The sequence below is a fragment of the Cricetulus griseus genome, chromosome 3 (genome assembly GCF_003668045.3).
Source record: "Cricetulus griseus strain 17A/GY chromosome 3, alternate assembly CriGri-PICRH-1.0, whole genome shotgun sequence".
Taxonomy (NCBI): Eukaryota; Metazoa; Chordata; class Mammalia; order Rodentia; family Cricetidae; genus Cricetulus; species Cricetulus griseus.
Genome location: NC_048596.1, coordinates 97,131,098 through 97,147,153, shown reverse-complemented (window position 1 = coordinate 97,147,153; position 16,056 = coordinate 97,131,098). Strand labels below are relative to the sequence as shown.

The following is a 16,056-nucleotide window of genomic DNA, read 5'->3' as shown; positions in this document are numbered from 1 at the left end:
ACAGGTAGATTTCCCTACTCCAGAATGGGTTCCTTGATTTTCCTCCATTTTCTCTATTGCCCCTGATACCCAGCTTTTATTTGTATATTTTATTTCGAAGAATAAATTTTTTCATTTGCCAACAGTTGGGGTTGTTATGTTACTCCTGGGGCTCATTTGTGCATGGGACAGACCTGAGGTGAGGAATGGAGGGATTAAGTCTACAGCAGCTCATTTTCATGTGGTTCTTCCTTACCTCTGCTGCCTAATGTTTCTTCAGCCTCCATTTTGGTGTACAGAAGTGGCTGAGCTATCTCTGAAATGACTCAGCCTGGAAGCTGGGCTGGCTAGGAGTGTTCAGTTGAAGCAGAGGCCTGGTTCTGGCTATAATCCTGCCAGTAACGGTCCCCTTGTAGTCTTGAGGGGACATCTTAAATGTATGACTGAAAGCACATGTCTTTAGACTCATGGCTTTCAACACCCCACTTTGGAGCCTGGACCAGGAAGTCTTTTCCTTAAGCTTTGCATTCTAGTCCACTATGGCATCTGTGGCCAGGTCCCAAAGCTTTGTTAGGGAAATTGAAGGGTGGTGGTAGAGAACCACAATGAAGCCTACTGTCTCCTATCCTCTTAGAGGAAACAAAAGGTTCCCAGTTTCTGGGGAGCCCTAGCTCATGCCCACCCGTGAATGCCCAGCACATAGGGAGGAGCCGGGGCCACTGGAGACAGGAGGTTTTATTGATGCTGATGGGGGTAGGAAAGGCCCCAGAAGCATGGGGCTCGAGTCAGTCAGCAGACGTATCAGGCCTGGGCACATGGGGCAGGTTAGGGCATTTTTCTTCTCAGGGTTCTGTGGCTCCTCCCTTGGGGGAGGGAGAGAATATCTTGGAGAGCCTACTCCAAGAGCAAAGGCAGAGAGGTTAGAGCCCTTAACCTGAGAGGAGGCACCACAATAGGCAGCAACAACTTTGTGGAAAGCTGGATGAACTGGTCAGTAGCAGGAAATGGAAGGCAGCACTGGGTTGGCCTCTTGGAAAGGTCAACCTGGCTTAGGTGAACTCATGGAATACTTGGTATTCCTAAGCAGAGTGGGGTGGGGCCCAAAGCCCCTTTCCCTGTGTACCTCCTTAAGGAATAAAAGGCATTCAGGGAGTCCCCTGGCATGGGGTGCCAGAATTAGTCCTTAAGGCACAGCTGGGAGCAGACAAGGCGCCAAGGCACAACTGGTGGGGGAACAAGGGGTAGGCTCCAAGCTGAGTGCCAGGGTCACAAGAGGATGCAGGACCGCCCACGCTTTATCGGTGTTGGGTTGAGCACTGCCCGGACAGCCTCAGCAAACACCTCCTTGACGCCGTCCTGCTGCAGTGCTGAGCACTCGAGGTAGCGCACAGCATGAATCTGCTTGGCCAGTGCCTGGCCCTGCTGCGGTGTGATGGGCGCTTGACCCTGCTCCTTGAGGCGTCGTAGGGTATCAGGCTGAGCTCTCAGGTCCTTCTTGGTGCCTACCAGGAGGATAGGCACATCTGGGCAGTGGTGACACACCTCTGGATGCCACTTGTGCCTCACATTTTCATAGGAGGGTGGACTGGCAATGGAGAAACAGATGACAAAGACATTGGTCTGAGGGTAGGAAAGGGTGCGGAGGCGGTCATATTCTTCCTGGCCCGCAGTGTCCCACAGGTTCAGGTTCACTGTGCGTCCGTCAACTGCACTCTGGGCGCTGTAATTGTCGAACACAGTGGGGATGTATTCCTTGGGGAAGGCATTAGTCGTATAGCAGATGAGAAGGCATGTCTTGCCCACAGCCCCATCACCCACCACCACACACTTGATGCTCTGCATTGTGTGTATAGCTGCTGGAGTGGAGGCAGTGCCTCCTCCCTCTTCTGGACTCCACTGGAAGTAGTAACCTATGGAGAGATGAAGGGGACATTCTTGATTTAGGAGACCTGTACCCACTGAGAAGAAAAGATGAAGATATACAGAGGAAAACCATTTCTCGTTCAGTTATCCTGACACCATCCCAAAGTATCATTGTGACAAACATTAGAAACAAGGAGAGGTACTAAGCAAAATGCTGCAAAGCTGCAGCATTGTATGAGTTCTGGTGTCAGCCTAAAGTCAAATCCCATTGCTATTTCTAGCAATGACAATGGACAGACCACTCAAACCTCAGTTTTCTTACCTGGGAAATGGAGATAAATAATATCAACTCCATGTACTTATTGTAGGGATTTAAAACATTGAGGGTAGTACCTGGTTAATTAATACTAGCTATTTTTATTCTTCTTTACAAGGATCTCCCAGTTCATCTACTACATATGGACTCCCCTCACCAGTCTGATCTCCCAATACTGGCTCCAGAGCCTCAAAAATTAAAGACAATATGCATGATGGAGGCTCTTTATTGGGGAGCGGAAAAGGAACTTTGGCTTTTGGCTATGGGGCTGCAATGGACCCAAGCATTGACACTGGTCCCCTCTCAGGCTGCAGCTTCTTCTAGGACCAACTGGGAGGGAAAGAGTATTACATGATGAGGCCACATCTCATATTCCTATTAACAGGATTGCCATCTGATATGTACTCATGTGAGTTCAACCTTCGGGTATTCAGGCAGACCCTGAGAGTGGGTAGTAGCGTAAATAATGGCCCTCTAGGGCAGCAGAGAGAACCTCAGATTTGAAGACCAGAGAGTAAGTTTTACCTCAGCTTTCTGACTCACTGCAGCCAAGCACGAGGCACTTATCCCCTCTGGGTCTCAGTTTTTCTTTTCAGGAAATGAAGGTAAAAGGTCTATGACAGGGCTGGAGAGATGGCTCAGCACATAAGAGGAGGTACTGCTTTGATGATCTAAGTTCAATTCCCAGAGCCCACTTTGAATAGCTCCACAACTGCCTGTACCTCCAGATCTAGGGAAGCCATTGCCTCTGGCCTCTGAAGGAACAAGCAGTCATGCAAAAACACAGCTGTGTGTTGTGTATTTACCTATAATCCTAGCACTCAGTCAACAAAGGCAGCAGATTACTGTAAGTTTGAGACCCATGTAGTCTACCTAGTGAGTTCTAGGCCAGCCAAAGATACACAGTAAAAACCCTGTCCCAAAGCAAAAACAAAGACAGGCTTAAAGAGGAAAACATATTGCATGTGTTTTCTCTCATATGTGAAGTCTAAATTTAAATATATAGCAGAGTTAAATGTGTGTGTGTGTGACATGAAAGCAGAAGGGGAACTATTTGGGAAGAGGAAGGACATCAGTGTAGAGAGAGGAAGGGTGACTATGAGCAAAGTATAGATAAAGATGATACATATAGGAAAACTTCATAATGAAATCTATTTTCTTGTATATGAATTTTAAAAATGTAACTTAAAAAAGCCTCAGGGGCAGGGGTCATTAGTTGTGTCCACTGTGTTATTTGAGTCCTGGCATTTCACAGCAAAACTCCTGGGCCTGAAATCTTTAGATCAATACAGAAGGGTACTAAGTAGTAGTAAGACTTAAGACCCCTAACCAGAGGTGGTGGTGTACGCCTTTAATCCCACTCTGAAGGCAGAGGCAGGCAGATCTCTGTGAGCTTGAGGCCAGCCTGGACTACAGATGGAGTTCCAGGACAGGTCCAAAGTTACACAGAGAAACCCTGTCTCAAAAAAACAAAAAAACAAAGACACCCCTACCCCCAGGTTCAGCAATGAATGCCACAGGCAGGAAGGCAAGGAGGGAATTCTGGCCAGAAGTCTGAAAGTACAACATGCTCTCTAGGGAGGTAGTTATCAACCAGCAATCAGTAAACCAGCTCTTAAAGAAGTGGGGAGGGAGAATAGCTTCCGGGCTGGCAAGGGAAGAGGGCCTGACACCGGAAAAGGATCATGAATGAGTTAGTGTCCAAAATAAGATGTGGCATATGATCAGCAGTAAATACCTGAATCTGACCCACTAGGTTCACCTGCTGATCAATAAAACACATCTATATGGTACAAGTGTTTACAGATGGCATAATACCATGTTACTTGATCCTCATGACCTTTTGATAGGACTTCTATTTTACAGATGAAGAAAACAAACTCAGAGCTGTTAAAGTAATCCAACCTCACACAGCTATTTAGAGTATGGGAGCCAGGACACACCTCAGTTCTGTGATCCAAAGTCTTCTTCATTGTATCACGTGGCTCCCAGCTAACTGTGGGGCCTTGAACAAATCAGTCACTTCCTTTACCACAGCCTCAGTTTCTTCATCTGTATAGCAAGAGTCATAACACTTGTGCCTTCCTGGCCTCGTGGGGATGTAGCACGAGAGCGGACATACTTTCCTGTACCGTGCATACAACATATGATTGCTCATGTGTGAGTAGTAGCATTGGCTTAATTCTCCCTGTTCACTCTTAGCTCAACCTTCACCCTCTCCTGATATGACTCTCCTCTCCTTTTTCCTTTTAGTACTTTTATCTCTGTTGTTGTTAGCACTACTGAGAATTGAATCTAGAGCCCCACACAAGCTAGACAAGTGCTCTACTATTAAGCTCTATCTCCAGCTCTCTGGCAATTCTTTTCTCTGAAATTCTTTGGCTAAAGTGGGTCAGCTTAGTTCCCTTTACCCACTAAACTATACACCCCTGGGCTTATCTAACATGTCAAATTGGAAGAAAAGACTGTCAGTGCTGTAGGAGGCCAATGTCTGGCATTGGATTTTGATTATGACTTTTGCTGGGAATGTGGCTCAGTGGTATTGCACTCGCCTAGTGTATGTAAAGGCCCAGTTTCAATCTCCAGAATTCTACTCCCTAGTAATAGATATAATTTAAAAAACAAACTTGGTTTAATAAATAAATTGATGTTTGAAGATCTATATATTAGCAAATGACAACAATTTGTTCTAGGTTTTTATACCCAATTTAACTCATTCAGATCATGCCTGGACTCTTTGTCATTCAAAGTTGATCACAATATAAGAAGGGCTTTAGAATCATACAGCCCTGGATTTAAATCCTATTTCTACCACTTACCCATTTTGTGACCCTAAATTTAGGATGAATTGCCTCTGTAATCTTCAATTTCCTTATCTCTCAAATTGGGCCACAATAGTACTATCTCACAGGGTTGCTATAAAGGCTAAGTGCATTAATATACAATATGTACATGATATAGGTACTTAGTATGAGTCCTAGCTCCTTGTTCCAAAAACGTCTACAATGTTGTCTCTAAAGCAAATCTTGGTCATTTTCCCCTGCTGCTCCCTTTTTTGAAACAGGATTTCACTGTGTAGTCTGGAACTTGCTCTGCAGACCATGCTGGCCTTGAACTCACAGAGATCCACTTGCCTCTGCCTTCCGAGTGCTGGGATTAAAGGTGTACAGCACCACTCCTGGCAAGTCCTAGACATTCTTCTATCTCAGATTTTATTCTTGTTTTTCTTTCTGCTATTATTCCCTTTCCCCCTCAAATCTTCCTGACTCTTCAAGGCCTAGCCTAAATCTCACCATGCCATAAAGCTACTGAATTATTTGCATTTCCATAGCATGGTCACCCCTTTTAATTCTGCTTTGGCTCCATGTAAATCTCCTTCTCTATACATAAGTCATAGATATCCCCTTATGTAGCAGACTGGGTTTCTGTCAACTCAAGCACAGAAAAGCTTTTTGTATAGAGCTAGACACATAGGAGTGTACCACCACTGCCTTTTGATGTGCTGAGCCAGCCCTTATTATGAAGAATAGGATGGATCCCTCTCAAGCCTGCCCCAGCCAACAATGTTACAATACTGAGTTTTAGTGAGAATAATGACAGAAAAGCTAAATCTGCCTAATTAGCTTGAAATGGCTCTAGAAAGGTTAGTATGCTCATGAGGCGCAGGAGGATGGAGCCTATTGGGGTGAATATGGTCCCTGGAGTCCAGTTTGCATCCAGTGAGCCCTGGCCTTGGGGTGTGTCCCAGGCAGGCCCAGAATGGGGAGGAAAAGGAAGTACTGATGTTTGCCTGATTGCCTGATCTCTGTGGCAGTTAGAGCAGGGGAAGTGTCCCAACTGGGAGTGGGGGAGGGGAAGCATGGTCTCTAAAAGATGGGTCCGTGTAATCCTACAGCCTCCTAAGACACCTCTCTAACAAAGCTCTCATGGTTTGTGCAACCCTCTCTACTGACGACGCACATTCCAAACCTTACCTCTGATTATACTACCCCATCCTTTGCAAAGTGACCGCCAAAGTCTATACCTCCAAAACACAAGTAATACTTAGCAGGGTCAAGCACTACTGTACAAGCTAGGTGGTGGTGGCAGTGGATTCGGCAGCCCTCATCTTAAATCCCAGCACTAGGGAGTTTGAGGCCAGTCAGGTCTACAGAGCAAGCTCTAGGACAGCCAGAAAACCCTGTGTTAAAAAATTAAAAAAAAAAAAAGTTTTTGTTCATAATCCAAGTCACAAGTGACTTCAGTGATCCAATGTCTAGCCCCTGTCTATTTAAATGGAGGCTGGCCAGAATCTTATCTCTTGTTCTTAGACTGGGAAAGCCTAAAGGGCAGAGTCCTGCCTGATTTCTGACTCTCTGAGTACAGCACATGGCGCTGTCAATAAAAAACAAACAGTGAGCTCAATCTGTCCCTCTTTGCACACAAGAGCTCATCTCCCGTGAATGCTGTGTACCTTCAGATTCTTCCTGTCCTCTGGGCTCAGTTCTGTTTCCCACCTTCTCCAGGCTACCCGCAGGCCCCTCCTCTTTTACCTTTCCCAGTACTGACTGTTCTGTTAATTGCTGAACTACTCCTGGATGATTTGTGAGGAGGGAGTCTGTTTATTTGCAGAAGCCCAGCACAAGGCTGAGCAAAAATTGCAGAGTGACATACAGCGCTTCCCCACCCCCCATCAAGCCTGACATTGAGATTGGGAACAAGGAAAGCCTCTATGTCCACAAGACACTGGACAAAGGTAGCCAACTTCTTCCTCACCCAGAGAAACAGAAAGTTAGGGTAATGAACACACAAGCTAAATTGCTCTGTCCTAAGCTCAAAGAGTGAGAGATCAAGCAACAGTAACTCAGAGGGGCTGAAGAAAATGGGAAGAAAAAGTAGAAGATAGGCTAAGGATTAGACTTGGTTAGCCAAAGATAACAAGCCAGGGACAGGGCACTGCAAGTTTGTTTGTTTGTTTGTTTGTTGTTGTGAAGAGGAGACAAAGGAGAGGTGACACAAGGAGGCTTACACTGGGGCTGCAGCTGCCTGCAGCTGGGCTGGGAGGAGGAAGCTAGGGAAGACATGAGGTCAGTGTGGGACTGGGATCATCCTACCCCAAGGACATTTGCTCAACTATGTTCATAGCAGCTTTATTTATAATGGTCAGAAACTGGAAACAATCTAGATGCTCCTCAATCAAAGAATGCATAAAGAAAATTTAGTACTTTTACACAAAGGAGTATTACTCAGCTACTCAAAACAATGATGTCATGAAATTTGCAGGCAAATGCTCAGCCTTAAAAAAAAAAAAAAAAAAATCCTGAGCTCATGGCTTTAATCCCAGCAGAAGCAGGCAAATCTCTGAGTTGGAGGCTAGCCTGGTCTATAAAGTGAATTCCAGGACAGCCAGGGCTACACAGCGAAAGAAATCTTGTCTCAAAAAAACAAAACGACAAAAACAAGCAAGCAATCCTACACTGAGGGGCTCTCCGCTTTTTGTCATTCTCTGGGGTCCTGTAGAAAGGATTCTGCACTATAGTAGGTAGGGTAAAAAGAGAGAGTTGATGCTACTTACTAGGGATTGCAGAGGAGGAAGCAAAAAGCCAATTGTAGCTGACAAGGACGTAGAGACAGCTCATCCCAACACCCAGGGTGTTCCACAAAGGGTGAGCCCCAGAGACAGGACAGCTCCAGCTTAGGGAGCCAAGCTGCCCCTCCCCCATCCAGCAGCACAGAGGAAGGCTCACACACTGGCTTCTCCCCGCCTAGCAGTAGCTCAGCAATCTCTGGGCCCCATGAAAGGCCTGTGAAGTGGCACTTCCTTTGCTTTTGCTCACTTCACATGAGGCTGTGAGTGCCAACCTTGCAATCCTGTCTCCTCCACTTAAAAACATAGAGAAACTCAGGGCTTCCCAGTCCTTTTAGTATGCCTTGCAGGTCTGAGGGGGTTTCCACAAGGGAAAAAAACATCAGGGAGGAAACTCCACATCTATTTTCCACTGTCAGTGGTTACAGTGCTGGGGCAGAGGACAGGGTATACACCCCCACCCTGGAATCCTGCAACAGAATCCCAGCATCACTGCAGTATCTCTCTCAACCTATAGCAATGTTCGTACTTTGCATAAGGAGGACAGTTCTGCATTGGACAGATCAAGGCTGGTGAGACAGGAAGGCTGAGTATGAGGCACTGCTATATCTCTTAGAGGAGGGACAGTCTAATCTATCAGTGTTCACTGAACCCTTTGGAAGTATTGAAAATGCAAATCTTTTTTGTTGTTATTTTATTTTATTTTTTTTAAAAACAAAGTCTCACTAGATCACACTGGCTGGCCTGGAACTTGATATGTAGACCAGATTGGCTTCTGCCTCCCAATCACTGGGATTAAAGGTGTATACCGCCATATTTCGTTTACAACCTACTTCAACCTACGCTGAAATAGAGGCAAAACAGAGTAAGGACCTGGATCTCCTAACCTCTGGCCTGATGTTACTCTCATGAAGCAGAGAAGGTGAAGACTGTTAGTCTGACCTTTGACTTCATTCAAGATGACCCTAGTGTGCTCCTTTGCAATGGGCCAGAGGGCTGGAGAGATGGCTTAGTGGGTTTAAGAGCACTTGTTCTTGCAGAGGACCCAGATTTGATTCCTAGCACCCACATGGTGGCTCACAGGTTCATACAGTTCCAGTTCTGGGGATCTGACATCCTCCATGGGCACTAGGCATAGATGTGGTACACATACACATATGTAGGCAAAATACCCATATACATAAACAAATCTAAAATAAAGAAATGGGCCAAAAGAGTCAAGTTGACACCTGTCTGCATCCTTTTGTTTTTAAATCCCCAAGTCTCCCCCAACCCCGGGCCCGTCTTGTAGTGCTCGTGGTTTAGCACTAACTGTACAGATAGCCACCCTGGCCCTGCCCTAGCTGAGAAACTCCTCCTTTGGCTTGGCTTTTAGCTCCTGGGGACATGCCCTCCCCCCATGTGAGATGAGGACAAAAGAGGAAGCTGGACCCTGGACAGGAAAACCAGTCTGATCTGGGGAGGTGGCCCAGGCTTTGTCTTTGGTTTCCCTTCAAAGATCTTCTCCCAGACCCCTACAAACCTTACCTCTAGTGGGTCGACAATGTACATGAAGGGAAGAGGCTTTTAGTTTGTACCCAGGTACCCTTTTTATTCCCAGTTCTCCAGCTACTATCACCCCAATATCGTCACAGCTGCCTATATAACCACAGCCTCTCCTATCTTCCTGATCATAACCCCCTACAAGCGCCTATCAGACACCTCATCTGCCTTAACATCTCCCCTGAAGCAACTCTCCAAAGCTCAGATTGCTAAGGAGGACATGTAACAATGTCACCCTACCACTTCTCGTATTACCTTAACCATAGTGTGTAGCCAAGGCCTCCACAGCAGCTTCTTAGGCAGCCCCCACCCATGGTGTTTGTCCAGTTAGAACCCTCTCATCCTGATCATATTTTTCTTGTAATTAGCTTAAACTGCCTATAAAGCCAGACCTTGCCTAAGAGAATAAACCCTGTTACTTCCATCCTATCTTTGCCCGAAGAGCCCTGTGGATTGCTTTGTTATACAGAACACTAAATTAAGTACTGGTTTGTCAGAGGACTTGGGGCTCCTGAGGATTTTTACTGAAGCTGTGATGCACATCCTTTCCTGAGCTGGGATTTAATACAGATCCCTTGGATTTCCTCTGTGGGGCCAAACCTCTGTACCTCCCAGAAACGAGAGTAGGAGAGACAGGTGGAGAAGGGCAAGACTAGAAGAAGAAACAATTGATGGGGAAGGACAACTGTGAGGTGGTAAGAGGATAGGAACGGGAAGGAGCCTAGCTCTTAAATTTAGCTTTGCTTGAAGATCCCCCAATTGTGGCATTTGCTCCCCACCACTTCTCTTTTATTCTCGTGGAGGGAAGTTAATACAGAAGAGTGGAGGAGGTAGAGACAAACAAAATCCCTGAGCATGTAACCCAAAGACCGAGGAAAGGGCTCTAGAATGGGGAAAAGAACTTACAGGGTCAGGACAGACTAAGTTAGACTTTGGAGAAATTTCTCAGGGAAAGGGAACAGAGTCCTAGGTAAGAAGCAAATAGCAAGGATGCTTAAACAGACCTGTCAGCAGAACTCCCTGAAAGGCTCTGACACACACCAGAAAATGCAGATACCCAACCTCTGCAGTCCCCAGAAAGCTGCAGGGAAGAAGAACAACCCCCTTTTTCTTATATCTCTTTCCTGGTCAAAAATTTAAGACCAGTCAGGACTGACGTTAGATCAGCTGCAGTTTTCCCTCCAGAATCTTGCCTTTGCCCCCTCCTTTTCCTAGCATACCAAACAGCCCACCCCATTCTCACCACTGGTTGGAACCAGCAATGGCAGGGACCTTCAGGCTAGCCCAACTCCTGGGCAGGACTCTTGGTTGAGCACCTAAAGATCAGGGTAGTTTTGATTTCCCATGGCCCTTCTCACTATTCCCTTATTCTTGTGTCATCCTACCCTGACTGCTACAAACTGCTTCCCCCTGCCTAACCACAATGTCACCCACTGCAGGTTCCCTTCATTCTGTTGGCTTCTGCTCTGGGCCTTCTCAAGGCTGAGGGCAGTTATTTTGTCTCTAAGAGATAAAGATGTTGACACACCAGAACTTACATGCTTATTCGCATGTGCACGTTTCCAGCCCTTTAATCATCTCCATCATCGGGAGGCTGCAGACTGCATCTCTAAGAGGCGTGAAAAGGCTCCCAAACTCAAGTCTAAAGCAGTTTCGGACACCAAAGCTAAAGACATGAACACAAGGAGACAGAGGGCAGCAGGGAAAATGGAAAAGGGGTGTGTGTGTGTGTGTGTGTGTGTGTTAACCTGTGTGTGTGTGTGTGTGTGTGTGTGTGTGTGTGTGTGTGTGTGTGTGTGTGTGTGTGTGTGTGTGTGTGTGTGTGTGTGTGTGTGTGTGTGTGTGTGTGTGTGTGTGTTAACCAGAGGCTGAAAAGAGATGGGAATGTGAGGCAGCAGAGAACCGAGCAGACAACGGCGGGGCAGGGTTAAGTGTGAGATTACCACTTAAGTACATCTATGTGGTTGGGGGAAAAAGAGACTGAAGAAACAAATGTGTGGTAAACACTAAGGTCAGTAGAGGAAGACAGTATGTGGAATTCAGGTGAGAAAGACTAAGAGACAGCTCTTAATCATTCTCGAAAGCCTAGCTGTCTCTCAAAGTCCTATAATACGTTATCAGTGACTGTTGGTATCGAGACCTTTTCCTTCCTCAGTTGATCCTCAAAAACAGCAACGCCAGATTGAGTCAGTCAGACACAACAGACATGTTCACTAAATACCTGTTGCACGGCACAGAGATAAAGAGGTCGGCTCAGAAAAATAGAGAAGGGGCGGGGATTCCCCCACCCGGTCCTCCAGAGGGTTGCAGCAACAGTGTAGCTATAGACTGGCCCGGACCTTCCCGGGTGAAACCTTTCTCTGCATTCTCAGGCTTCAGAGGCCCCAGACGCCGCCTCCCGCCCCCCCCCCCGGCCCAGTCTCACAAATGTCACAACTGCAGAGCCAGAGAGCGCGCCTTCTCTAGCCCAGAGGCCCTCTTCTTTCACACACTACTGAACACCCCCCACAACTTTTGAGGGCACCCCACCACAGAGTCCCATCCTCACAGCTCAGCGCTTTCCCATTTGCGAGCCTCTGACGGCTCGGATCTCAGAGGTCCCTCGCGGCTCTCGGGATCCCGCGCTGTCCTCTGGATCCCATCCTCAACTCAGCCATCAGCGATCGACTCGAGGTGGCCGCTGTCCCCGCCCGGCCTGCCGCTCCCGCCCAACTTGCAGTGAGCGAGAACCTCCCGCCCGCGGCCTCCCTCCTGCAAACTTCCCTGCTCCCGGGCGCCCAGCCAGTCCCAGCCGGCCGCACTCCTCTTCCCAGGACCCCAGCCCACCGGCCCGGGCCGGGCCTCACCTGGTGCCCTCCCCGCGACGGGGGAGCTGGGGGCGGCGGCGGCGGCTCTGGGCTCAAGAAGGAAGTGAGAGCTGGAGGCCGGAGGAAGTGGGGGGTGGGGGACGGGCCGGCGGGGCCCGGGGCGGGCGGGCGCGGGGCGGGCGGCCGGGGCGGGGCGGACCAGGAAGTCGGCGGCTTCCCACCCCATCGCCCGCGGTGTTCTGCAAGCTTTGCCCCCCGGGCTGTCCCGCGTCTCGTTTCCCTCCACCCTTCGCCCTATGGCCACTGAGACCCCTCGGGTCTGGCCTCTCAAAGTCAGGTCTCCCCGCTTTCACTTGGCATCCCACCCCAGCAGAGGCCCGAAGCTAGGCGCTAGGCATTTGTTCTCTTCCTGGTATCTCCCGCCCGGCAACCTCCGCGGGCAGGCTGAGAAATGCCTTCCGCTCAGCGCGGGCATCTAGAGGTAGCTGTGGCTGGCGAGGGGTTAGCGGGAATGGGGCAGGCTGGGGCAGTCCCCACCCCTGCCCTGAGCCTTGGGAGATTGCCGGATGGTGGTGATTCAGCAGTGGGAAGGTCCCAGACCCCTAGGGAGGGTGGGGAGACTAGGGAAACTAGGGGAAGGGCAGCTGCCGTCAGCACCCCGGGAAAAAGACACGATCAGCAGAGCCGCAGGCGGAGCTGCGCGGGCCCCAAAAAACAGGATGTCGTGTCGTGGTTCCGCACTTCGCGGCTCCGCGCGGCTCTGGGGAGGGGGTGGGGCGTGGGAAGACGTGGGGCTCCTCTTGTTCCCCGACTTCGGCCTGGCGCGCAGCTGTTTGGCGCGGTGGGACCCCACCCAGGCCTGAGGTCCGCCTTGGGCCCTAGAGACAGGCGAGTGGACGGACTCGTGGGCGCCCCCTGGTGCTTCTAACCCAGGCCGGGCGCTGAGTTTTGACTGGAGAATCCAGTTCTTGGTTCTTTTAACAACTTTCTGGGTGCCCTACCACGTGCAGAGCTCCGCTAGGTGCAATGGAAACAGTACTTACAAGGACTTCCAAATAAAGAGGATCAATTCTGAAAAATAGTTTAACCTTTCCAAGTATCAATTCTTCTCTCTCTCCCTCTCTTCTCTCTCTCTCAAATCAACAAAAAATTCTCCACCCTGAGGATGTGAAAATAACAGAGTATGTGTCTGTGCTACTGTATCGAAAGTGAAGTTAAGACGATCAGATTCAGGATGGCTGGTCAATGACTGAGTGAATGAAAGCGTGTTCTGAGATCTTTCAGAAACCTGTTCTGATTGCTTTTGGACTTTCTTCTTCTTTGGTCTTTGAGACAAATTTCTCCCTGTGGGGAACAGAGAATAGAAGAGGTTAGGGGAAATTTGGGAGGACAAAACTGGTACATGGAAAGAGGTTTGTGAGTCCTAGAAATAACAGGGTCCTGAAGTGTACCTCACATTCAGGCGGCTTCAATGAAGCCATTAATAATGCGTTCCAAGCCAGATGTGGTAACACACACTTATAATCAGCGTTCAAGAGGTAGAGACAGGAGGTTCAGAAGTTCAAGTCCAGCCTGGGCTATATGAGACCTTAAGGGGAAAAAAAAAAAAAAGCCCTAGTCTGGCGTGGTGGCACATGCCTTTAATCCCAACACTTGGGAGGTAGAGGCAGGCGGATCTCTGTGAGTTCGAGGCCAGCCTGGTCTTCAGAACGGAGTGCCAGGATAGGCTCCAAAGCTACACAGAGAAACCCTGTCTCGAAAAACCAAAAAAGAAAAAAGAAAATTCTTGCTCAGTGGCAGCGGTAGATTGCTTATCATGTGCTGTACCCCAACACCACAAACAATGGCATGTCTATTTTAGAGCCAGTTGCAGGGCATAGTGGTAGGAACAGGGTGGTAAGAGCATTCAGAACAGTAGATTGAAAGACTGGATTGGCAGCCTGGGATCATCCTCTGCTTCCTGAGCACTGAATGTCTTGGGTTTGCCTCACCTTAGACCAGGAGGGAGTGCTTTTCCAGACATCTGTTTGATGGGATATGGGACTATTGGATTTGAAGCTATCAGAAGATGAGGAAAAAAATCCCAGGACTGGGTTCTGGATAACATTGAAGACTAGACTCAGCCAGTTAGAAAGAATTTACACCACATCCTTACCCATTTCTGAATCTCAGGTTCCCCCACTGGAAAACAAGGGGCTGAAGTAGATGATACCCTTCAGCTCTGACCTTCTATGATGGACTCTTGAGAATAATAATTAAGTAATTGAGGTTTATGCATATAGCATATTGCTCATAGTTCTTTAATATCACTTAGGTCATCCTGTTTTGAGTTCTAGTAAATTGTATCTGTGTCTAATGTCTGTCTCCTCTACCAACTGTTGAGTCTTTTGAGGTTGTGTCTGATTCATCTCTGTGTCCACCTACTGGGTCTGGCACAGGCAGGTCTGAGCACACACTTGTGTTCAGTAAACATTTGTGGAATGAAATTGCTTCAATAAATTACTAATATGTATTGAGTCATTGGCATCCAGGTGATTTGGAGCTGTCTTTCTGTCACAGATGTGAGTAGGCAGAAAGGTGGATCCATCTGTCCATCTGGAAAGGCTTCTGTTCTGTTTGTTTTGTTTCGTTTTGTGGCAGGGTTTCTCTGTGTAGCCCTGGCTGTCCTGGAACTCACAGAGATCTGTCTGCCTCTTGCCTCCTGGGTGTTGGGATTAAAGGCGTGCTGGAGTGGCTTCTTGGAGGAGGAGAGTGTTAAACGGAAAAGGGTTCATCCCATATTGTTTTTCTTAGTCTTTCATGAGCTTTCCCCTATCAGGTGAGTTTGTGCAAGTGGTTCATTTTTTTAAAAAAGATTTATTTATTTATTATGTATATAGTGTTCTGTCTGTATATATCCCTGCAGGCCAGAAGAGGTCACCAGATCTCATTACAGATGGTTGTGAGACACCATGTGGTTGCTGGGAATTGAATTCAGGACCTCTGGAAGACCAGCTATTCTTGCTTAGCTAGTGTTCCTAACTACTGAGCCATCTCTCCAGCCCAGCTAGTGGTACATGTTAATGTTTACAAACAACTGAGAGACAAGGATAACCACAGAATCTGGATATTTAGAAGTGAGAGGACATAGGGAAGTCTTTTGTTGTTTGTTTCATGTAGTTAGGATCTGTTCCTAATTAGCTGAGGCTGTCCTTGAGCTCCTGAATTGTTGTGAGATATTTGTACACTGTGTGAATATTTATTGCTGTGACTAGTTTAATAAAGAGCTGAATGGCCAATCACTGGGCAGGAGGTATAGACAGGACAGCAGGGAATAGAAAGAGGAGGAGAAATCTAGGCGCTCAGGAGAAGTTAGACAAAGAGAGGAAGCAGGATAGGCAGTACAGAGATAAGGTAAAAAGCCAGGAGGCAAAAACATAGATCAATATAAATGTGGTGATATATTGTTTATGATTTTTTAAAGCCATTGGAGATCAAAATAGCAAAGCGCTCCATACTAGTCAGCCACAGAAGCCAGGCACACACCTTTAATACCAGGACTCAAGAGACAAAGGCAAATGGATCTCTCTGAGTTCAAGGCCACCCAGGGCTACACAATCAGGCTGAAAGAGTAACAGAGCTCACGATTTTAATCCCAGCACTAGAAAGATATAAAAGATAGGAGCAGGGTCTCCAGCCATGCTGAGGAGAGCATAGCAGTCTGGGATTGCATTGTGATGTTTGGTGGAGCCAGGATGGCCTTTCAGTCTGAGGTAGAGGTAAGATCTAGTGTCTGGCTGCTTTGCTTTTCTGATCTTCAACTTGAAGCTTAAACCCCAATATCTGTCTCTGGGTCTTTTATTTTTTTTGTGTTACATATAAATGGTTTAATTTAAGCTATAAGAGTTAGTGGGATAAGCCTAAGATAAGACTGAGCTTTCATAATTGATAATAAGTCTCAGTGTCATTATTTAGGGGCTGGCTAGTGGGACAGAGAGAGACCT

At 47.6% G+C, this 16,056-nt stretch overlaps 1 protein-coding gene across 3 annotated transcripts; it reads right to left on the bottom strand.

Moving 5' to 3' along the window:
* Window positions 1-696: 696 nt before the first annotated feature.
* Rhog (ras homolog family member G) lies at window positions 697-12,243 on the bottom strand. 3 transcript variants are annotated; one of them, XM_027407877.2, is made up of 2 exons: window positions 12,113-12,243; window positions 697-1,889 (listed from the first exon to the last, which is right to left on the bottom strand). In XM_027407877.2, the coding sequence occupies exon 2, from the start codon at window positions 1,819-1,821 to the stop codon at window positions 1,246-1,248; it is 576 nt and encodes a 191-aa protein (XP_027263678.1). In that variant the 5' UTR covers window positions 1,822-1,889; window positions 12,113-12,243; the 3' UTR covers window positions 697-1,245. The 3 variants fall into 3 exon arrangements, with proteins under 3 accessions (XP_027263678.1, XP_027263680.1, XP_027263679.1); XM_027407879.2 differs by lacking the exon at window positions 12,113-12,243 and adding an exon at window positions 11,815-11,839; XM_027407878.2 differs by lacking the exon at window positions 12,113-12,243 and adding an exon at window positions 4,102-4,277.
* Between the last annotated feature and the right edge of the window lie 3,813 nt (window positions 12,244-16,056).